Source organism: Telopea speciosissima, chromosome 2, assembly GCF_018873765.1.
Source record: "Telopea speciosissima isolate NSW1024214 ecotype Mountain lineage chromosome 2, Tspe_v1, whole genome shotgun sequence".
NCBI lineage: Eukaryota > Viridiplantae > Streptophyta > Magnoliopsida > Proteales > Proteaceae > Telopea > Telopea speciosissima.
The window spans coordinates 52952772-52976694 of record NC_057917.1 but is presented as its reverse complement, the minus strand read 5'-3'; the positions used below and the strand labels follow the sequence as shown (position 1 = coordinate 52976694).

Below are 23923 nucleotides of genomic sequence, written 5' to 3'. Positions count from 1 at the left end.
CCAAATTAGGCCTAATGGCCTGTCTTTCATCACCTTCAAAGAAGTGAGTAAATGAATAGAGCAGTAAATTTCATGATAGGAACAAAAACCTAAGGGATGAGGAGACTGACCTCCATTTTGCTCATAATGACTCTGTTGGATCTGTACAAGAGAAATGTCATTGCAGTAAGAACCATAGTAATAATTCATTTGAATTAAAAAAAAGCCTATCGAAACAAAATCTTCTCCAATTACCATTTTGCGCACCTTGACAGTATTTTGGATCCACACCAGAGAAATGTCCTTGTTTCTGTTCCTTTAGACACAGAGGGTACCATTCTTCTCACAGAGTCACAGGGATGACCGATGACATGTGGGGGAAGGCTCCATTAAAGATTAAACCCACTAGAACAGAGGCAAGAGGCTATCACCCTCCATACAGAAAGCCGAGGGCTGCAGCGAATGCACAGAAAACTTATTACTACTCTGCAGTCAGATGGGAAGACAGTCTTTGAGACCCAAGTAGCGTCCTAGCTTTCAGATTCTTTGGTAGAATCACCCTTGCATATTTGAAGTGTAAGATTTGGGACCCATCTGTTCCAAGGAAAGATGATGGGGAATGGGTGGCAGAGTGAAACGGTTTTGCTTTATGAGTTGCATTAATTTTAGGTCAGGAGTCAGGACTATCTCTAGTCTTGTGTTTTTAAACCCTGTTACCAAGGGGATCCAGCTGTTCAAACCCCAATACTGTAAAAAATGAATTTTGAAATCAAATAAATTCTAACCAAATTGAACACAGCATCCAACCCCGAAAAGTAAAAAGTTCTTGATCTTTGCTCTGTAGAAGGAAAAAATTAAGATACCACACTTCAGATGGTATAACTGTAAACATTTCATATACATGGGATGCATATCATCATACTGAGTTCCAAATAATGGACTGGCCAAGAAAAATGGGCCGTGAGAAGAACAAATACAAGGTGGGAGGGGGGGGGTTATAAGAGGGGAAAGTACAACACTACACTACTTTAACTCCACTAGGTCTCTTTCCTTCCATGGCATCCTTTTTATTACGACAGTCGGCACAAAGAAACGGACCTTGCCAAGGTTTTGAGCTGGTGGAGAAGATGGAACCAGCATGAACAGAAATCCCCTCACTTGGGGCCAGATCAACTTGGCAAACAGCACATGTGAAAAGACCAGATGTGGACTGCCCAGCTGAGGAGTCATTTCCAAGTCTGCATCCCATCATAAAAAGGAAAATTTAAAAAACAGCAATAACAACACAGATTTTTTGGATTCATTTGATCCCAAATTCAGAAGTTAACCACAAAAATGTTATGGACATAATAGCACAGATTTCTCTAGTTTCTAACAAAAAAAAATGGCATGGAAGATTAGGTGTATTGAAGATGGTGTTCATTACAAAGTCTCCTAACAAAAGACCACAGAAGTTTTTCACAGCTCTAATTCAACCTATAGCAAATAAATTCTGGCATCTACATGAACCCACTTTAGTCCTACTGCACTCATTGTGCTCAGATTTTCTATGTGATCTGTCTAAGACAACCATCAGGAATTGGTACATAGATATTTTAAACCACTTCAACAAAAGAATAACAAGCTAATAGATGTAGATCACAAGTCCATATGTGCCCGCATGAACAAGCCCCAAAACAAGCCCAGCAAGGTTGTGGATGACTGCTGTGAGAGGCAGCCTGGTCTGATGATGTGGTAAGTTTTTTGTTGGTTTGTTGGAGCATCACCTAAAGCAGCCCGAACTACTTCCCCCCCACCCCCCCAAAAAAAAAAAGTTAGTGTTGTGGGTCCATAAGCCTTGTATGGAGAAGGAAATCCAAGCAAATATTTGATATTCTGTGGGCCCCACTAAAGATAGCAAGACGAGGCAGATTATATTGCTGATTTAGTTACTATTTACTTAAGTTTCTATTTTTGTTTACTTTCTAATTTTATTTTAGTTTACTTAGTTAAGGCTTACATAGTCAAGTCTTGATTACTTGGTGTACAAGCCTCAACATTCTCTTGTAAGAGGCTTATAGTAGTTTCCTTTTTTGTTACTTTCTAATTTTCAACTTTCTATTTTGTGAAGCTTAGGCCAAGCTATAAATAGGCCTTATCAGTTGTACTTGAACCAGATTTTAGAGAATAGAATTTTCAGGCCATGTTGCCATCGTATATGGGAGAATATAACCTTGTTTCAACTGCTGAGATAGCTGTGAGTAAGAGGCTCAAGGCTGAGATAGCCTACTATCCCTATCCTCCCTTCTTCTCTATATTCTCTTCTTCTTATCCTTTTTTGTTCTTCTTCTTCTTTCATATGTAAACAGAAAAGAAAAAACAGTAAAAGTTTCAGTTAGTTAATTTGTTCTTCATTATTGTGTTGATCCTGACTGCAATCGATCTCTCGCTGCTGGTTTTCCCTGGTTTGACGTCAACTTTTACATTACTAATGTCAGTGAAAAGCCTACTTGCCTATACACAAGAATCATGCCAATAGATGTGATCCTATGATATTACCCGAAAAAAAAGATGTGATCCTATGATAAACAGCAGACATGGAAATACGAGTTAATCAACCACCTTATGTCTTTTCTTTTTCTACTCCTTCAGAATGGTACATCGATCAATTGAAGAGTATGCCCATTCTACAACTGATGAAGAACAAAACATAAAGAAAAAGAGGCCAAAACACTGTTCACGTAAACAGTGTCACAGCCCCTTATTTTTAGGACCTTTATCCCCTCAAGTACAGTACACCCTTAAGTGCACCAAAAAGGTACATCTGGCGATGCACATGCACTTGGGGGAGTGTTTTAAACAAAATCACTTTAAGGTACACCGTCAGATGTACCTTTTTGGTGCAATTGAGATGTACTGTACTAGAGGTGATAAAAATTCCCTTATTTTGGCTTGGTGAGAATATTCTTAGGAGAATCGTGGAGGTATATTAATCAATATCACAGTTTTTCTTCAAAACAGCTGCTGGCTGATAGTATCTATGTGGGGACCACATGAGACTCCAGTTTTGACAAGAATGAAAGGATAGGCTGCTTTTGAGAAGATTATATTTAGTTTCTATTTTTATGTTTCTAAAAATTAGTTTCTATTTTTATGTTGCAAGATTTAGTTTCTATTTTTTAGAAGTTTAGCCAAAAGACTTTCAATTTTGTTACCTTCTATTTTATTAGGTTTCTAATTCATGTAAGGCAGGTCCAATCCCAAAAGGAGACTGCCATTCTCATTAGCTTCTAATTCTTATACTTTCTATTTTCTGTTTGACTCAGCTATGAGTCCTATTTAATGTAAGGCTTTAGAGGCCACCCCACCACGATTTTAGTAGATGCATGAAAGCTTGCTTTGTGCATGGAGATTCTCTTGTCCATTGGGAGTGACATGAAGGGCAGGGAGCCTGGATGGTGAGAGCCAAATCTCCTTATCCCCTCTTCTCTTCCTCCCTCCCCTACTCGATCAACACTGCTGTGCTCCGTCTGTGACTGCAATTAATCATTGTGAGAGTATACCTCGAAGAGCTGAATCAAGCCTCTGTCAAGTTCTTATTAGTTGCTGCTGTTATACAACCTGAGGAGGCCCTAGAACACCTGTGGATCTGCAGTTTCTCCTGCAAACTTCGAGCCTTGATTTTTCTGCAACCTGTACTCTGTTTCAGCAGGGGTTTGGAGGATTGGATCTCACAACCCAGGGCTATACTCGATCCTGACTTGGAGTCCAAAACTCCCCCTGGTCTGCAAGATCCCCACAGCCTTTCTATTTTTAATCTGCCCTATATCTCAGCAACCCTGGGTCAGAATTGACTGAGATTTGGAGGGTTTTCTACTGCTGCCTAGGCCTTCACTGGATTCCAGTTTGAGCACCTGCTGCTGGTTGGTTTGGTCTGTAGTACTGACCTACTAATTTTGGTAACCAATCTCTATCTGTGTCTCTGGCCATTAGAATCAGCACCAACTTGGAGGCTTAATCCATCCTACCAAGGCCTACACTTGACCTGAATCTCAGCTCCATCACTTGGCTGAATATCGAGATTCTGTCCACTTTCTAATTCTGAATTTCTGATTGGTGCTATTTTGATGTTCTGCTGCAACCTATCATCAATCCTACTGTAGAGTGGTTCTTACTTGAACCCCTTCTACATCAACAACGTTTTCCAGTTCAACATTCAGCAACTGAGTAATGTAGTCCTAGAATAGGAGATAATCCTACTAGAAGCCAGGTAAAATCAGGTTCTGGTCGAGTCTGTTGTTTGGGACAGATTTGGGGCTGTTTAGGGCAAATTTAGGGTTTAGGCTAGGGTTAGGGGTGAATGTGATATATGGTAATGATCACCAGGTCTAGGGGATTATTTTGTTATAAAAATATTGGGATTTGGATGAGTTTGAAATTCCTGCAGAATTAGGGTTAGGGTTTGGGTGTTAGGTTTCAGGTTCTAGGGTGAAACTTAGGGTTTTGGATGGGAGTTTGAAGTTGGGTTTTGGGTCGAGTGTAGCTAGTAGTAGGAGGCTGGTTCAATCAGATTTTGGGAGGATTCTGCTGGTTAAGTTGGGCTGGACAGAATGTAGATTGATTTTAGGGTTTTGGGTTTTATGGGGAATGAAGGGAATTAGGGTTTAGATGATTAAAACAGAAATTAAAGGGGGATCAAATGGGGAAGGAGAAGGAATGGAAAACAGAATTTAAATTCAAACTTACCACAGGATTCCACCGGCAGCAGCTTGAACAATGAAGGATGAAACCACCTTTAGAGAGAGAACCTCCCAACCGTCACGGCGTAAGGAGTCACAGGAAATCCACCTGTCCTTCTTTCTTGATAGATCCACAAGGCAGCACTCCAAGGAGCAGCAGCAGCAATCGGCAGTCAGCAAACAGTCTTTTTTTTCAAATTTTCATTTGTGGGGAGCCGTCCACGATTTTGTTTATTTATAATAAGGCCATAGGCCAATTCCTACTACAAATTAAATACTTTTCCTTCACAAAATCGTGGAAGGGAGAGGTTTAAGTCTAATTAATTAATTAAAACAGTGTAATGACCTAACTTCCCCTACTAACTTAAAATAAAAGAATCTAACTTAAAACAACTGATTTAAAAGAAGATTCCATACTAGCCAATAGGATTTAAGAATCTACTAGCCAATAGGAACACTTCACTTAAATTAGACCAATTAAACCAATTGGATGCAACCAATTTAAACCGGTTCAATTTAAAAAACAGAAAATAAACTAAGTATGGAAAATGCAAGCAAAACTTAAATTAGACCAATTAAACCAATTGGATGCAACCAATTTAAACCGGTTCAATTTAAAAAACAGAAAATAAACTAAGTATGGAAAATGCAAGCAAAATAAACCTAACCTATGGCTCCCTAATTAAATCCTAAGTTCAGGACTTCTTATTCTTCTTCTTCCTACTTGGAGCTGCATCACCTAGGCTGCTTATGGGGAACTCATCATAAGGATAAATTTAAGCAGAAGTTTAAGTTCTTAGTTTTTTTTTTTGGTAAGAAGTTTAAGTTCTTAGTCATAAAGAGATTTTTGGCCTATTCAATTTAGGTCATATTTGTTGGGGAGTTGGAGTCCAAGTAATTACTCCAACTCCAGTCATGGAAATAAAAGGATTTACTATAAAATTTAGCCTACATTTAAAGGCCAAACTAAAGACTGGCATGCCACTGGTATTCATTTATTCTCCATCAAGAAACTCACTCTCTGACAAGTTTGTGAAACTTTAGTACTTTCAAGCTTTTCTATTAAAATTTCTATTGAAGGTGTGGTTACATATCAAAGTTGACTGACACACAATTTTCCAAACTGCTGCTTTAGGTAGACCACTTAGGATGAGAACATAAGAACCTATATTCCAAAAAAAACTCAGCTCCACGGGGACCATGCCCTCCCCACAAATAGGATCTAATATGCCCCCATATACAAAAAAAATTTCTTCGACTGTTAAAAGACCCATGCCTTTATGAAAACATTAGATAAATAAAAAAAAAAACCCTAAATGAATCAGAATTCCGCTGAATACAGAAATTCCATGACCCCATAATACACTACATCAGAGGTTCAGACATTTGTATTTTATAATCTCCTCCACCGGAAAATTTGACTACCATTAATTAGTGGCATGAGAGTGATTGTCCCTTAATTAACAAAGCTATGGTTCCTGGAAACTAGACGAAAATCAAAATGCCAACACAGAATTCATCATCAATAAACAGTTATTGTGCTCATACACCCAAAAAATCCTCGTTTAGAACCAAAAGTTGGAGCAAATCTCTCATGGAAATCTTCAATCATGGCCATCCAAGTCAGACAAGACTTTGCATGATTTTTATGCCAGTTGGAAAATTCAAAATTCAAAATTCAAAAAGTGCAAAATAGGGCATCAATCTTTAGCATATTGCTCAACCTGGTGATGCAGCACCATCTTAGAGAAGAATTCTAATGGTTTGACTGTTCATCAGACCACTGGATAATCTTTTATATTATAGCTAAAGGATCCTACACCTCAGTCAAATGCATCTTCCCATATCTCTTTTTCTTTCTTCTTCAATTAGCTACTAATCTGTTATAGATCTAGTTACGCCCTTCACCTGCAGGTTTTCACAATCCCCCTACGTCACCTTGAGTTTTCCATTTGAAACTGCAAAAAGAATAGACCGCATCTTAAACTAGGGAATTTGCTTCTCTCTCTCTCTCTTTTTTTTTTTTTTTTTTTGGGTGGGGGGTTCAGACAATTGGTTTTGTATCATTACAGGTGCCACAGTGCAACTAGGGTACAAAGGCATACAAGAAAGAGGAGAGGGTGAAGGAGTGCATATTGCTCAAAAGAAGCACACTTCAGCGCAAGGGGAAGGGGGGGGGATTTCATTCCAGGTCTCAGTTGCATCATTCTGTAACCATCAAACTCAAAACCTATTCACTAATTCTTCAGTACAAGTAGGGTAGATAATGTTGATCTAATTGCCACTTACATTATGGCATTGATTTCATCAACAATTGAATTTGTACTTTGGAATCAGGGAAACCAATGTCAAAGAACCTTTAAACATAACAGAAGGAACTAACACATTAGTGAGCAGAAACTGATAAAATAATTGAGTTACATGACATTAATTTTCTTTTCTTGGATTTGTGAAAGTCACAGGGGTGGCAAATTGTTGTCCAACAATCCAAACCCACTTGGTTCAACCAGTTCAGACAAATGTCTACCAATTCAGTTAGACCGGGTTTTAATACCATGCAACCATCCACCCCCCTCAAAATTTGAATGGTTGCCTTTGTTACAAAACAAAAAAGTTATAAATTAGCATTATTTTTCCAGAGTTAAAAGGGTATACATGTAGTGCCTCTAAGATACAACCAAACTGAACTGCATGAACGAAATTTAACAAACAGGATCAACTCCAGGTGATCCAAATTAAAACTGGTTCAGACAAATGTCAGTGAATTTAGTTAGACCAGGCTTTGATACCATGCAAACAACCCCAAGGCAGGGAAAAATTGAATAGTAAAGTGTGTAACCAAAATAGTTCGAAAAATTAGCATTATTCTTCTAGAGTTAAAGATTATCAGATAATGCTTCACAGTTACAGACATTCTGTATTGTCATGAACAAAATTCAGACAAACCAGATCAACTCCACATGGTCCAAATTAAAAAGCATTCTTCTTAGGGATAAAACCTGTCAAAGACTCAGTTGAGTTCTGGGTTCAACTGTTCGAGTCAGTCATGGATACTCATTGTCTGACCCAGCCAATTTGTTTCTGTTCAAGTGTCTTGGCTTAGTAGTGTTCCATGGGTATCCATGGACCTCCGTACCATGGGATCATGTCTTGACTAATAGCTTAGTTACTTAGTTAGTTGTTATTTCTCTTTTCTATTGTAATTAGACTTATTAGGCTTAGTAGTGTTTTATTTTTACTTTCCTTTATATTGCAATAAGTGTTGACTGACTGCCTACTAAGAGTTGGTTCCCTTTTTATAAATAAGATTGTGCTGCTCATGATAGATCAGTTCAATCTATCGTGTTCAGCTTTCTCCTATCTCTTGATTCCCTCCATCTCTTCTTTTCTTCTTCTCTTCTCCTTCTCTTCTCCTTCTCCTTGTCTCCATTGAAGATCACCTAAGCTTTTGACATTATTTCATGATATCAAAAACACATTTCTTTACGGTGATCTTGAGGAAGAGGCATATATGGAGCAACCTCCGGCGTACGTTGTTAGGGGGAAAATATAGGAAAAACCCGTTACACAAACAGGGTCTAAATTAAACAAAGGCAATGCACTCTACCTCCAGAAGGGAATAATCACGTACACAATACTAGAACCCTCATAAAAATCCTTATCACTTGTAACTACCACCATCAAGTAGTTTCCCTCATGGATAGGGAAATGCACTAACCACCTTTTTTAGTAAAACTAATTAAGTGATGTGGCACTTTGGGCCACATCAGCCAACAGAAAATGCATCTAAGGTATGTCATTTTCATAATGATATTTATGGGCTGAAACAATCTCCCAATGGCTGGTTTGATAAATTTAGTTTAGTTATTGGTGGTTATGGGTTGACCCAATGCTTCTCTGATCACTCTGTATTTGTTCGTTGTAGTGGGGACAAGCTTGATATTCTTATTGTGTATGTCGATGATACTATAATTTCTAGTAATGATTCTTCTGGCATTGAAGATGTCAAGGCATATCTCCACCAGTATTTTAGATGAAGGACTTGGGGATGCTCTAGTACTTTTTAGGAATTGAAGTTGTTCATTGCAATAAGGGTGTTAGTTTCTCTCGGAGGAAATATGTTCTTGATCTTTTATCTAAGACTAGCATGTTAGGGTGTAAGCTTGTTGATATCCCTATGGATCCTAATCTGAAACCTGAGGTGTGTGATGATAAAGAGTTTGTGGATAAACACCAGTACAGAAGACTGGATGGGAAACTTATTTGTTTGATTGTTACTCATCTCGATATTTCCTTTGTCATTGGAGTTATTAGTCAATTTATGGAGAATCCTAAACAGGCTCACTGAGATGCCGCTTGTCACATTCTGAGATAACTTAAAGGTGCTCCTGGCAAAGGCCTTGTGCTTATCGTCGTCATGATCACACTGATATTGTGGGTTACTCTTATGCTAATTGGGCTGGTGCTGCCAACGATCATAGATCGACTACTGAATATTGCACATTTGTTGGTGGTAATCTTGTGTCTTAGAGAAGTAAGAAGCAGATTACTGTGGCTAGATCGAGTACAAAAGCTGAGTATAGAGCTATGGCACATATTGCAACAGAATTAATATGGTTGAAGTTCCGCATACAAGAATTGGGTTTCTCAATTGCTATACTTATGAAGATATATTGTGACAATCAAGCATATTGCCAGTAATCCGGTCTTTCATGAGAGGACTAAGCATATTGAGGGCGATTATCATTTTGTGAGAAATGTGTTATGCAAAAGCTGATTTCAACTCCATTTGTTAACTCCGTCAATCAACTTGCTGATATGTTTACCAAGCCATTGTTCTGATCTTTGTTTCTTAGTGATTGTTCCAAGCTAGGTATGGGAGATATATATATACTCCAGCTTGAGGGGGAGTCTTCAAGTGTGTCTCAGTTTAGTAGTGTTCAATGGATGTACATGGATCTTCGTACCATAGGATCATGTCTTGTCTAATAGCTTAGTTAGATAGATAGTTGTTATTTCTCTTTCCTATTGTAATTAGGCATATTAGGCTTCGTAGTGTTTTATTTTTCCTTTACCTTTATCGTATTAAGTGTTTTGACACTTAGTAGACTGTCTACTAAGAGTCGCTTCCCCTTTTATAAATAAGATTGTGCTGCTCACGATAGATCAGTTCAATCTATCGTGTTCAGCTTTCTCCTCTCTCGCGATTCCCTCCATCTCTTCTCTTCTCCTTCTTCTTGTCTCCATTGCTGATCACCTAAGCTTTTGATATTTTTTCAGTTTCAAACCCTACAAGTTCAGATAAGCTTTCAAATCTATTTCCATTATCTCAAACACCAGTCATCCAGGAAACTGGACTAAGTTTATGTGCAATACTGGCAAATTTCATAAGAAAAGAATGCAACTTTGTAAGGAAATGATAATGACAGAAGGTCAATGTGAAACAGAAGAAGCCACAGTGCAAAAAGCTTTCACCATAAATCATTCTGAAAATCAGAACCGCAACATGGACAAAGACAGAAAGAAAGAGTAATAACCTTTCTGCAAGCATTGCTGAGCCTTCTTCAAATAGTTCTTCCACTATGCCTACAGCTGACAGCTTCTTTGCTAGTTTATTTGCAGAATTGCGGGACCTCTTCCTGAAGATAAGAGATTTGAACTTATTTTGTTTTTTTGGAATTGGTGAAGGGGGCACTGAGTTATCTGGAGGAATTATATCAACAACAATGCAGGTCGTATCATCCTTCAGCCCTCTCTTCCTCAATGCTTCCTACATGATGATATCAGGATAATGGCATGTTAACATTTCAAAAATTCATTTAGCCATTTGTATATCATCAAACTAAATCAAAAGACCAATTGATGACATGAATAGTGTTGCACAGAGAAAGAACCAAACAGGGGGGATTAATTCCAAGCAAATACGATTGACAATGAGGAAATAGCACAGTGATAAGTCTAAATCACCTTAACCACTTGCCTAGCAGCAAGCTCTGCCGGCAAACCACGGCAGGATTTTCCAGCCATCTCAGAAGATAGTGCATCCCAGATGCCATCAGAAGCAATTATAAGCCTTCCCCCAGCATTCGATAACTAGTGTATCAACAAAGAATGTTAGGAGTTTGAAACGATGAGGGGCATAGCAGCATCCAGCTCAAAACTATGTTAACCACAATTAAATCAATCAATAGGTAGAAGAATAACAAGTGGCAGTCTCAAGAAATGTCCCAAAGGGAATTGATGATAAACATGACAACCAGTACCTTCACTTGTTTAACATATGGAATTGGAACTATAAACTCCCCAACATCCATATCCCCAATGGACCTTGAAAGGCACAAACCCCCAGGCCAACAACGGAGGGGGCCAACCTGCAGGTAAAATTTTAGAAATTAAGCACCACAGTTTCTCAAATGTTGTAAAGTGACTGTCAGAATGACACCTCTATTTGTGTATTTAACCTTCTTTTGATTACTCCTTGTCTTCTCCCCAAAAGTTCTTCAAGTTAGGGGTTAGAAATGAATTTTCTAAATAATTTGAAAGCGACTTAATATCATGTCATTTTCAAGAAGTGACATTGTCTCGCATGTTTTTCGAGTACACATGTTAAATGACACTTTTACCCTCGTTAAGAAAACTAAAGTGTGCTACACTAAGAGGGAAAAAAAAATAAGGTTATAAACTATTCGACACCTTAATGGGAGTCAATAAGAAAATCCCAGTTGTAAAAGAACAATAGAAAATTCTGTCATCTTAATAGAAACTTAGAACAAGAACTATGCTCCTAAATTTTTACAGACCTAAAGTCTCCATTTGTTTCAACATAAAATACCCAGAAGTAAAAAGAAGGAAAATATTTTTACTTCCCGTGATAAATTTCACAGTTTGTGACTTTGTGGAAATAAAATAGCAGGTCCCACTATAAAACAATACATGCATCCCTAATGTCTATTCCTGATGAAACAATCTCTACTAGTAAGAACTTTAGGTTCCCTTTTTTCATTTCTTTTTTCCCCAAACTTCTGCCCTTTTTAAGTCAAACATTTTACCTCAGCACCACCAATGACGCTGAGCCTCCCAACCTCACCTCCGCTAGCAGTAACGCGTTCTCTCCTGCAGTTACAAGCATAACCAATTCACACATACACCCAAAGGAAGAAAAACAAGCAAAAAATATTAAATTTCCAAATTCTAAAATGAACCACGCACTCCTCCACATTTTCCTCCAGCCTATGATCAACAGTCAAGACAGAGATGGCACCACCCTGAGCATCCAAAATGCAACGTGAGTCTCCTACAGATGCAACTGTCACAGTCCATCCATCGACTATTACAAATGTAGCAGTAGTTCCAGAAGTTTCTCCTGATGACAATAAGATGAAAGATGGAATTAGTTTGACTTGATTCATAACATTTATTAGAGGCAACACAACAAAAACAAGAAAAAATTGACGAAAACGCATAGCTCCATGCCTCTGCTCTGGAATTCTTTGTCAGTCTTCACAAACCCAGCAACTAATGCCCGAGGTAAAGCTTGAAGCCACTCATCCCGCCCTAGGCCTCGGGGTACTGCACTCAGTACATGATTTAACAAGTTTTCCCTTGTAAAGATAGCCGCAGCATTCCCATTGTGCCCATCAAAGATCTGAAAATTAGTTTGCCAGGGAATGAAGAACTGACTATCATATACTCACCCAGCAGAAATGGACCAACAAAGAGACAAATAATGCACTCTACCTAGCACAAAAAATAAACATCTAAAATAATGTCAGGGTCTAACAAATTGCAGACATTCTCCTGTCTAAAAATCTGCAAGACTTTTCAGTCTACAAACAATGATATTTCATTGGTTTCTCTAGAACCAAGATCAAATCAAGAGATAGTGTGCAATTCCAAAATAGAGAATAGCTAGCATCAAAACAATGCAAACAGAAAATACGGGAAAGCCCTCACCAAAGCAGTTGGCAAAATGGCCAGTGAGAACCACATCACATGAAGAAAAATGTACGAAAAAGATGGGGGGAGGGTGACGATATCTGGGACCTCGAGTTAAAATTGAACCATATTTTCACGTTTTAAGTATACATTTCTAGCCTAAAAGATCATGGTATCAATGAGGCAATTGACTCCCATTGCTCCCAAATGCAGGAATGCAAATATTCAGCTCTCATGTGAGAAACCCCAATAAAGATGAAGAAGACAGATTACATACCGCGAATACAGAGAAAGTAGTGGAAGAATTCCCAGGGACTCTCTGACAATCAGTCTTCACAAGAAAATAGTCCTCCCCCTTCCTAGACTGCGCAGAATTACCATATCTGACACTAGGCTTCTCCATCTTCTCGCTCCTCATCTCTCTGCCGATCAAGGCAGCAAGTGGAACAAGATTATGATCATTACGCCTCCCCTCCGCCGACGACATTTCGACTAGACCAGTCTCTGGCTCAAGCCCACAGCATCCAGAAAATAAACTTTTCGATCTTAAGACATCATCCGAGGGCAGCAACTCATGATCTTATCATGAAGAGAACCCCAACTGGTTTTCCCATTCGTGGACTAAATCTTTCTTTCACCATTACAAATGACCCATTCTCCATTTTACCAGAAACACGAGCACCCTAATTGAAGAACAAAAATCCAACACCTTCCATATCAAGTCAACATTCCACAACCTGATCTGCTAGTAGCAGTAACGGAAAATAGAAAATGTAACCCAAAACATTGTAGAACCTTGTAACAAAATCAAGTAAAACCCCAAGCTCCCAAACAACAAAGATATAGACAGAGACAGAGGGTGCAAATGTAGATTAGTGAACTACCACGGGCTCACGATCTTCGACAAGACAGGAATGTCTGTTAAGGATTGCCGTACGAACCCAAATGTAGATCTGATCATAAAACCTCAGCGGCCACAGCAGCAACACAAACAAGAAGAAGAGAAATCGAAAGACACGAAAACGCGGAGTGATGACAGGATATGAACTGTAAACCTCAATAATCTAAAGTTTCTGGACGCAAATCTTAGTATTAAAATAAAATAAGAAAAACACCAGATTTCTTCGAAGCAAACCAGGTCATCTGCAGAACCCACCACCCTCAACCAAACTCCAAAAATGAAATGAAAAATAAAAATGGAGAGACAGAGAGAGAGAGAGAGAGAGAGTGGTGGGTGGACGTCTGAGTAGTTCAAACTTAAAAGAATCCAAAATAAAAAAGCACCCTTTCCCTTGTCTAAAGAGGAAAACAATGGAAAAAGGAGAACTTTGCTGAGTACTCTTTTAGAACTTATAGAGACATCTGCAACTTACCAAAAGTCGGTTACTCGATTTCATTATATTAAGATAATGGAGATTAAAGAGGTTTCTTGCTTAAAAGATCTTTCGCCATTTTAGAGAATTTCGTTTCATTTCATGAACAAATATAGATTTGTCCAGGGACGTAAACGAGAAACATCGGGGGTAAACAGGAGGAGAAACAAAAGAAATGTATTTTTGCAGGTGCTGCTGTCGTTTACTAGTGGGGATTGGGGACCGTGCGGTCCGCGATCCGCGCTCCGTATCTGCTCAGAAGCGCTGATGCCTCAATACTACGGTTTGGGAGGTGCGGAGCGCGGATCAGACGAGAAATGAGGCAGTGAAGAGCCTTCACTATGGCTTCGCGCGTCCACGGTTTGGACTCATTACCTCAATTTCATGACCAAGTGGATTTACAGTTTTGACGGAAAATGTGCCACGTGTCGTATTCCCCATGTGTTTTTTTTTTTTGGCTCTGTAATCATAATCATATGAGCTCCGTGCGCAGTACGCATCAGGGAACATGACAATTATAATATTTCCGGTGATCGTGGTCGTCCTGCTGCTCCTGTGCACTCCTGCACTCCTGCACCCCCCTGCTACTGCTACTGGTAGGCCTGGGGCACTTCTCAGGGTACATAGAGCCCATCAGAACAAAGAATGGTCAATTTAAAAGTGCCTAACGTGAACCCATCTGTTCAATTTTGCTCCAAGGAAAAGAAAAGAGAGAGGAAACTGAAACAGAGCTTGTCTGGCTAGCTTTAGTAGGACCACATATGTTTTACCAAACAAAAAAAAAGGTAGGACCACATATGGACGAGAGGAAGAGAGAGAGACAGGCTTGGTCCTGGAAATTTCAATTATGCATGCATGTGAGCCTGCGGTAGTGAAAGTATTAAATATGGGTAGTTTTTGGAACTGATATGTAGATCTAACCATGCTAGTTGGGAGGAATGTTGTGGAATTTATATTTATTCCACCAATTAGTCAATGACTATGACCAAAAGATCATAATTTAGAGTCTAAATGGTCTAGAGAACCAATATCAGTGGTGCTACTATATTGTTGGGAAAGGATCTACACGATGTTGTGTAGGATGGAATCTCCCTCTGATTTTGTGTAACCTATTTATGACTAGTTGGGACGCAGGTCCTCTCTAGCGCCAGCGTGCTCAATGCGCATCCAACGATTGGGCAACATTAGACGTGCACCCCAAGTGTTGCCCAGTCATTAGATGCGTGTTGGATACACTGATGCCCTAGAGAGGATTGAGTCCGACTAATTAGAGACAATCTATCTATCTCATCAAAATGAATTGAACATTGGATTCTCAATTTATACGTCCCAATCCAAGGAAAGTGGATACAAATCAAATATTTGCTCCTTTTTGTTCTAAGAAGGGATATAGAATGTATTGGGCATTTGGGACTCTTATGTGTAGTCATTGTTGGAAACAATACAATAGTTGAGGTGTTCGGTGTGCATCTCCGATGTTTGAGATCATTTGACTGTGTTTTGGATGCACAGGGGCATATTGGTAACTATATACATGTTCTAATATGATTCTCTATGTATTTGATGAGTACAAAGAGTTTCAGTTTGGTTTTTTGATGTGTTAGAGAAGTGTTCAAGGTCATACAAGTTTATTTGGCAATGTTTTATAGTTTAAGGGTATTTCAATAATTTTGAACAAATTCTAGTATGAATGATGATGTGTATAAATAAGGGTGTCAAAATGGAACCGAAACTGATTGTCGGAACCGGAATCGACCATTTACGATCGAACCGAACTACACAACGCGATTCTAATTTCACAAGTTCCATTACCGGTTCGGTTCGATTCGATTCAAAACCGAAAAATCATCAGTTAACCGAATAGAAACCGGGTAGAAACCGAAATTAGGAATATTCTAATTTGTTTAAGAATAGGTAAAGCACTCTAAAATATTAAGACTCCTTACTGAGATTTTTTTGAATTCCAATTTGAGTGTCAGATTCATTAAGGGACGGAAGGTTTTAGTATGAGCATGTCTTAGTGGACTTTGTTAATGAATTGAGTGGGGTATGGATTGGTGATGTCCTTAAGTAGGTTTCCCTTGTGGTACTTTGCGGCTTGAGTAATCACTTAAAATTATCATTGAACTAGCATGTCTAAGTGAACTTTGCCTAAAAATAGATGTGTATGAAAATTGTAATTTATCACATATAACAAGGATATGGAAAATAAAATTAAAGGGTACAAAGGTGAAATCGGTATTACAAACTGCATGTAAACTGGATAATGAAAATCGAATAGAAACTGCTAAAATCGTACCGCATATAAAACGATTCTGATTTTGAATGATTCTTATCTGATGCGATTTTGATTTATACCTTGCAAAATGTGTACCGAACCAAAATCGCATCATATAATCAAAACCGTACCGTTTGACACCCTTAGTATAGAAGGTTGGTAATATGTTCAGCTATTTTTCAGCATAATACAACATGTTGATTATGTGTTTACATTTTGGTGTTGTTGATGGCATGAAAGTATGCATGTGGATTGATGGAATGCATGTGATAATTCTGAAGTGCGTGATGTGAATGATGGTTATCAAGGGGATTCACGCATGACATGGTTTTGCATGTTTTGTTTGATGCTGAGGTGGCAGCAGAGAATGATGTGGCATTACAACAGTTGATGTTATCCTCACGTGCAATGACCACCTTATCCCCGTTTGGGCAAGACGCTGGGCAAGGAATAAGGCGGTCATTATGCGCACGACCCAGTCTACGACACACAGACTGCTACAGGCAGCTGGGCCGTAGACGATCTGCATAGTGAGGATAAGGCCATATAGCCAGCAAGTATTCGGCCAAGACATTAAAATCTGGCATCACTGCGAGGGTCCAAGCCGCCAAGGGCCATAAGGAGGCCATGTGTGGCCATTTCCCAGCTAAGGGGCCAGCATGGCCATGGCTAATGGTGACAAAATGGCCTCAAGTGCGTGAGACAAGCCCAGCAAGGAAGGCCAACAATAGGCTAGACTCAGGCATCATGGATTCCAAATGGTCTCTGTCGGCAGGGATTTCATGGCGTGGCAAAGGAACATGAGGGAGGGCCCCGAGCACGGGAGTGCGTACAAAGAGATTTTTTTTTGCTTTGTTGCTCTCAGTAAGTACTTTGCGTTGTAGGTAGGGGTGTCAATCGGTCGGGTTTAGTCGGATTCGATTGGGTCTAGCCAGACCTCATGGTGCTTAAAGCCTGCACCGTAACTGTCCGTTTAAGTCTTCAGGTTGGGCCTGGTCGGGCTAGGTCAGGTTTCCGCTGACAATGGGGCTAGTGTAATCAGGTCTTAACCGGGCTGTGGGCATATTTAATTCTAAACGGTCCTTAACAAATTAAGAGTAATAGAATAAACAATTTATCTTTTTTCTCTCGCTTCTTAGGTTTATTAGTTTTGATCAACGGTAGAAAAAAAATCCTAATCATATGGTCCTCAAAATATGGGTAAATAAGTTAATCAAGGTATCAATTAAATTCCAACGTCATCTATTGAACCACAGAGAAACAGAAGATAAGACGAAGACGGAGAAGAAAGAACAAGAAAGTACTTTTTTGCCCATCAAAAGAATCATTGTGTACCACACGTGCTCATTATAGAGCAGAGGCAAACAGGATGAATGTAATTTTAATTTCAAAATTAAAAAGGCTTCTCATCTATTTCAGAATTTCTAATCATTTGATTTCTATTTCATTGAAATAGAGTGTAAAAATCAAACCAAATAATTTTTTAAATTAAAATCGCCCCATGAAATTAAAATAGAAATCAAACTAAAACAACCTCAGTTATTCAACTTAGAATTAAGTGGAGACACTAAATTTGGAATTATGTAGGAAATATACTATTACCCAGTTGTTACAATGATCAAATCAGTCCTTTTTTTTGTTTGATAGAAATCAAATCAGTCCCCCTTGTGATAAAAATAATTGTTAGGAATGGAAAATTTCCTTCATCATTGCTATATTGAGTCCAGTTCTAGCTCAATTCAATTTTTATTGGTTCTAATTTATCAAAGTGTGTTTCTAGAAAACAATTAAAATTATAGGAAAACAAGTATTCACGTATCCCATATGAAACCACCCTCTCACATATCTTCTCTCTCTCTCTCTCTCTCTCATCGTTAATACGTGGATCTCTTATAGTACACTTTTTTTTTTTGGGTAATAATTATAGTACACTTTGACACCCATCAAAAAGATACTTTCCTCTTTAAGTACGAGTGTAAATGAATAGTCGAAATTCATTTTCGTATCTGTGTTAGTATTCGTTTAGCACTATCTGAAACTGTCAGAAAGCTAAACGGATACGGATACAGATAGGCTATAGCTATTCGAAAAGCTATATTTATATGTAAACGGATAAAATATCCGATCCATATTTATGTCTGTATCCGTTTAGCATTATCTGAATTCATCTGAAAGCTAATCGGATGCGGATACAGATATAACACTATCCGAGCCGAATCCGATTCGTTTACATTCCTATCTCTAAGTCGTGACCTCTTAGGAGCTTGCACTCTACCGGTAACTCAGAGCAGGTAGTTATCATTGCATAAATTGAATTGATTGCAGTGCTATGGATGTATGAATGAATGATTTTTATACATTATGTAGTACAACCAATCAAAAAATCCTTTTCAATGGAAAATTAATTATAAGGCATGATAAGCTTGTCGAGTCTATACCCAATAGTTAGCAAGATCCATGTGAAATATAAATATTTGTTTGAAATTTTAAAAGAAATGTGTAATATTTTTTAGGGTGGACCTTGGTGCAAAGGTTAGGTTGCTCCATTGTGACCAAGTGTTCACAGATTTGAGTCTCTGAAAATACCCTCTTTGCGAAGCAAGGATAAGACTGCGTACATTATGACCTTTCCCTGACCCGATTATGGTGGGAGCCTTGTGCACTAGGTAGGCCCTTCTTTCATCAAAATATATGGATTTTTGACCCTAAAGTCCATATGGATAGGGGTGAAGAAAATAACTTCAGAAGCTCAAGGCCAACCACAGTGAAAAACAGAGAAAGTATTTTCTACCTCCGATAATCGCTTTAAATTATTGATTACTAAATATGGTTGATGAAGACAGACGAAGTGTTCTGAGTTTGTACGTCAAAGTTTCAAGAATCATAGCATAACTTTACTTTGAACAGCTCAACACCGGTTTTTTCATCTTTTTTATTTTTTATTTTTTAACCTGAACTTCACCTGGGACCCGGGGTAGCCTCTAAAATTTTATTAAGGATAAACAATAGAAAGAATTACAAAGGGGGGGGACATAACCCGCCTTACCCCTGCCCAAAGGAGAACACTCTCTCAACTCTCACTTAACCTTCAAAACCTGCAAACCCCTCCAGCAAGAAACAAGTGAGCTTTTACCTACAGCCGTAACACAGGGAGTCCCGCTTTATCCTCCCTCATGATCCTCTGGAATTCTTGCGGAATAACATCCCCCGAGCGGAACACAGTGTTTTCAGTCCTTGAGCATGCCAAATTTGCCAATAAATCTGCTGCTCTATTACTCTCCCTATAAGTGAAGCAAATATTAACCCCTAGGGCATCAACCAAATCCATGACATCTTGGAAGAGGAACCAACAGTTCCACAAGCTACAAGCTTTGTGAGTGACAAACTGCACCGTGGTTGCAGAGTCAGAGCTGACTTGGTAGCCAGCAAGGCCCATTTCAACACATAATCTAAGGCCATCTCGTAGGGCCCTCAATTCCGCCACTGCAATAGAACTGACCCTGTAAAAGTTGGAGAAAGCAAACAGCAACTTTCCATTGGCTTCCCGCACGATTCCCCCACCTCCACTAGGCCCTAGATTACCCTTGCTCGCCCCGTCTATATTTAACTTCACCCAGTTCAAGGGGGGGGGGGGCACCAGTACACCGGAATGGGCATTTTATGTCGTCGGACGGAAGGTTTAATATTAAGCATTTGAAGGATTAAACCGTCCTTCAAGGAGAGGTCCTTACCAAGACTAGTTGGGTAGGTAAACTCATGCAGCCATAATCTCACCTTTGCAATAATCATCGATGCAACCCTTCTTTCCTCTCCATGCCTCCTCTTGTTCTTTTCTTTCCACAACTCCCAAACTATCAGTGATGGAACTAAGCCGATGATGAAATGACACGTTCTCCACGATGAGGCCTTTGAGTGCCAGAAGGACAGCCTACTCCTAGTATTTTGCGATGGGAGGATCTCTACATCAAGTAATCTACCAAAATAAGCCCACACTTTAAATGTCGTGCCGCCATACAGTAAAATGTGGTTTGTGGTTTCCCTCCAGGGCTCGCCGCAACAGTTGCATTTAGAAGTCATAGGAACCCCTAGTCTCATCAATTCCTCAGCCAACGGGATCCCTCCATTCATAAGCTGCCATGTAAAGAACCCCACCTCGGTCGGCAATAAACTATTCCAGTACCACTTGGCATAACAAGTGGTTTTTTCGTCTTCCAAAACCACTTGTTATTAGTAGTAAAGCCACGTAGATCTGCTCACAGAAATATAGAATGGAACAGCATCTACCAGAGACCATAAGCATTCTACTTCACTTTCAGCCATTTTGAGCCCATTCATCTGAAGCCTGAGTATCCTCCGTCTGAAACAAAATCCACGGCTACTATTCCATCGGAATTTTGTCGGTGAAGCAGTTGTTCTTGTAGGTGATTTTGGGGAATTGAAGCAGCCTTTGGGCGCATAAACGGAGTTGAAAAATAGGTCACTCGATATTGTGGAGGAACCCTTTGGAAACCTTCGTATTCAGAGGTGAAAAATCTGAAAACTGAGAAGCCCATTTCGAACTCCTTCCATTCTTCGCTCAAATTTTTATTTCTTTGATAGTGTTTCTCGATTAATGATTTGCAGGTTCTTGAAGAAATTACAGGCCACACTGAGGCTCAACGCGTAAGACATATTACCAATCCCTCTGTGATGCGTTCTGAAAAATCCATGATTCCACCAACAAAGAATATCTGATACTTTATTTCTCTTTGCTGATTTGTTCTTAGGTTTGTGTTTTCTCCAATTTTTTTCTTTGTAAATGGGTGGCTCCTTAGGGCTTTGGAGTTGATACACACTACCGCTCTGCTATCTTTCACGCAAGCGAGGAACAGAGGAAGTAAGCCCAGAAGTCAAAGATCAGGAGGCAGATGAAGCTCAACAAAAGGATTGTGACAAAGATAATTTCTTTGGTATTCAGATTTCTTCCTTCAAAAAACCAACATTAGAAGTATTATTTACAGAGGAACCATAAACTTTTCGGGATCTTAAAGTTGAGAAGTACAGGGCAGTTCACCAATTCAACTTACAAAACATAAATTGAAGGTAAGCATCCAATCCATCAACTGGTGTCGTGGTGTAGTTGGTTATCACGTCAGTCTAACACACTGAAGGTCTCCGGTTCAAGTCCGGGCGACGCCATGCCAATTTACCTTTTGGGAGAATGTTCTCTGCTGCAGTGCAGGGCAGGGTGGTCATTACGCCTATCCCATGTGTCAGACTGCGCTACGACATAGAGAACAGGGGCAGGGTGGTCATTACATCTACCCCATGTGTCAGACTGCGCTACGACATAGAGAACAGTGCCCTTTTTATTATTTTTAATCGATTTCGTCCAGAATCAACCGAGCCAAATGAGGGGATTGGATGAAACGATCCGATTTTTTTTAGAGAGCTCGGATTGGGCCAAGGCATGAGCCCAGTTCCTTTTTTATGTTTTTTTAACCAGAAGGGCATTGTTACTTCTGTAATGGCTTGGGCCTGTTTGAATGAGCTTAAATCCAACCTGCTGTAACCTAAATAGGTATAAAAACATTGATGGTGAAGCATGGCTTGAAGAATCATAACCGGTTAAATTGCCTGATTCTAGTGGATTCCTGCAACTCTTTTTTGAATTGTCTATTATTCATGTTTGGTCTTTATTTTTGGTTACTGTTTTCATTTTTTAGTCAGTAAAATAGTAGACAATCAATGAGATTTACCTTTTTATTTTTTATTTTTTTGATAAGATCAATGAGACAAACCTTGTTGTAGCATATCTCTAAGGTTGTGCTATCAAAAACTCTATAAAATCTTAGCTTCTTCTTTTCAATTTATGGGGTTCTGATTGATTTCGTAATTTGATCTGATTGTGGAATCTGTAGAGGCTGATCCCATATTTGATTCTATATAGTTGAACCTTCTGGCAAAGTACCTTCTTCCTTTGTTGCTAGCCAAAATTATGAAGAAGCAAATTGGGTGCCAAAGAGTTTCTGAAAAATTACACTGTTGGTGGAGGCTGGAGTTGAACATTCAAATTTTATTACAAATCGTCCGTAATTGAATTTAAAGGCGTTGTCTCCTATGGAAACTGTCACTTGGGCGTTTCGAAGGAGCTGAAAATTTGTGGATGGATAGATCCCAAGGTCCTGTGTTGATATATCAAATTTAAATCCAATTGGAGTTGTCATGTGGTAACATGTGCCATTAAAAAATTTTAGGACTATAAGAGGGTGCATTGACTATTTAGGGGTTACATGGACATCTATGGGAGTTTATTCCATTACTTGTAAAGATTAGTGATTCAATTTGAGACTGAAATTTGACACATGGATTGAGAATCCAATTCATTCCTTAACTATCCAACGGTCAATTTCTCATGTGGCAAAATCAAGGATTCAGCGACAATAAGCATTTGCCTTGAATATAATCACAATAGGGTTGAAAATAATTCAGCTGAGCTAACCTAGGTCCAAACCAATTCTTGCCAGTACATGGACTGGTACGATTTGGGACATGCTACAGTGAGATTAGGGTGTTAATGTTTGGATTAAGGCCAAAAATTTGTAACTTGTTTTATATTTTCGTGAAAAAAGTTATGGTTAGATAAAAAAGTATTGCTTTAGAAATTAATTTTGTTTTAATCTGTTATGAATATCTTTTTGTTTTTTTTTTGTTTTTTCTTCCTTCAGTGCTCTGTTTCTGTGCTTTGCCGGTCCAACACAGGAAAGGAGTGGGAGTGATGCTTGAGGATGAACACAAGGGACCTATCTCCAAACAAACTTCCTCAAATGGATATGAACCAATTAATCACACGGACCTGCCTCCAAACAAACTTCCTCAAATGAATATGGACCAACTTATCACGCCCATATTGTTAGGTCTCTTCCTTAGATGAGAGGACCACACTGATATTTACATAAAAAAAAAACAAAGAGGTGAATTATAAATTTCATCGAGCCAAACAAGTGGTATTAGAGTTAAAAAAAAATCCCTTGAAAAATATTTCAATTTATATATTGGATTGGAGGTGATAGGGGAGTGATGTGGTCTCTGTAGTTGATTAGTTCTTTGACGGGGGGATATTCTCACATAAATTCAATCACACATTTATTGCACTAATCCCAATGGTTGAGGTACGTAATGTCATCGGAGATTTCAGACCAATTAGTTTGTGCAATTTCTGCTACGAGATTATTTCACGCATTCTGGTTAATCAAGTACGTCCTCTATTTCATAAATTAATATCCTTTAATCAAAACGGTTTTATCAAGGGCCGTCATATTCAGGATAATATATTGATAGCCCATGAAATTCTGCACCATGTAAAAAAAAAAAAAAAAGGAAGGGTAGGATGCGGTGGATGTGTGTGAAGTTGGACATAAGTGAGGTATAACAGAGTTGAATGGTCCTTTCTGAGAAGTGCAATACATCATTATGGATTTAATGATCACTAGATCTATTACCAAAAAAAAAAAAAAAAAGGATCACTGGATCAAGCTCATTATGTGGTGCATCGACTCCGCCCAACTCTCGGTATTATTGAATGGATCCCCCTTGGATTACCTCTCTCCCAAGAGAGGACTTAGACAAGGTGATCCCTTGTTTCCCTACTTGTTTGTATT

General features: G+C 38.9%; 1 protein-coding gene and 1 non-coding gene across 2 annotated transcripts; one reads left to right on the top strand and one right to left on the bottom strand.

The window, feature by feature from the left end:
• Positions 1 to 823: 823 nt before the first annotated feature.
• Positions 824 to 13825, bottom strand: LOC122652204 (probable protein phosphatase 2C 15). The gene is made up of 9 exons (XM_043845884.1): positions 13517 to 13825; positions 12910 to 13315; positions 12171 to 12342; positions 11907 to 12060; positions 11747 to 11810; positions 10961 to 11068; positions 10665 to 10790; positions 10235 to 10467; positions 824 to 1217 (listed from the first exon to the last, which is right to left on the bottom strand). Exons 2-9 carry the CDS (start codon positions 13117 to 13119, stop codon positions 998 to 1000), a joined length of 1287 nt encoding a protein of 428 aa, XP_043701819.1. The 5' UTR covers positions 13120 to 13315; positions 13517 to 13825; the 3' UTR covers positions 824 to 997.
• Positions 13826 to 21387: 7562 nt separating this feature from the next.
• TRNAV-AAC lies at positions 21388 to 21461 on the top strand. Its single transcript has one exon. It is a non-coding gene; the product is annotated as a tRNA-Val (tRNA).
• The last annotated feature ends 2462 nt before the right edge of the window (positions 21462 to 23923 follow it).

What these genes read in the sequence shown, in the direction of transcription:
- LOC122652204 (XM_043845884.1), bottom strand. Translation starts at nt 13,119, where the DNA reads ATGTCGTCGGCGGAGGGGAGGCGTAATGATCATAATCTTGTTCCACTT. An exon ending in CTGGAGGAAAATGTGGAGGA is followed by an intron (nt 11,811 to 11,906) that starts GTGCGTGGTTCA and finishes TTGTAACTGCAG; the next exon opens with GAGAGAACGCGTTACTGCTA. An exon ending in CTGCTAGGCAAGTGGTTAAG is followed by an intron (nt 10,468 to 10,664) that starts GTGATTTAGACT and finishes ATCATCATGTAG; the next exon opens with GAAGCATTGAGGAAGAGAGG.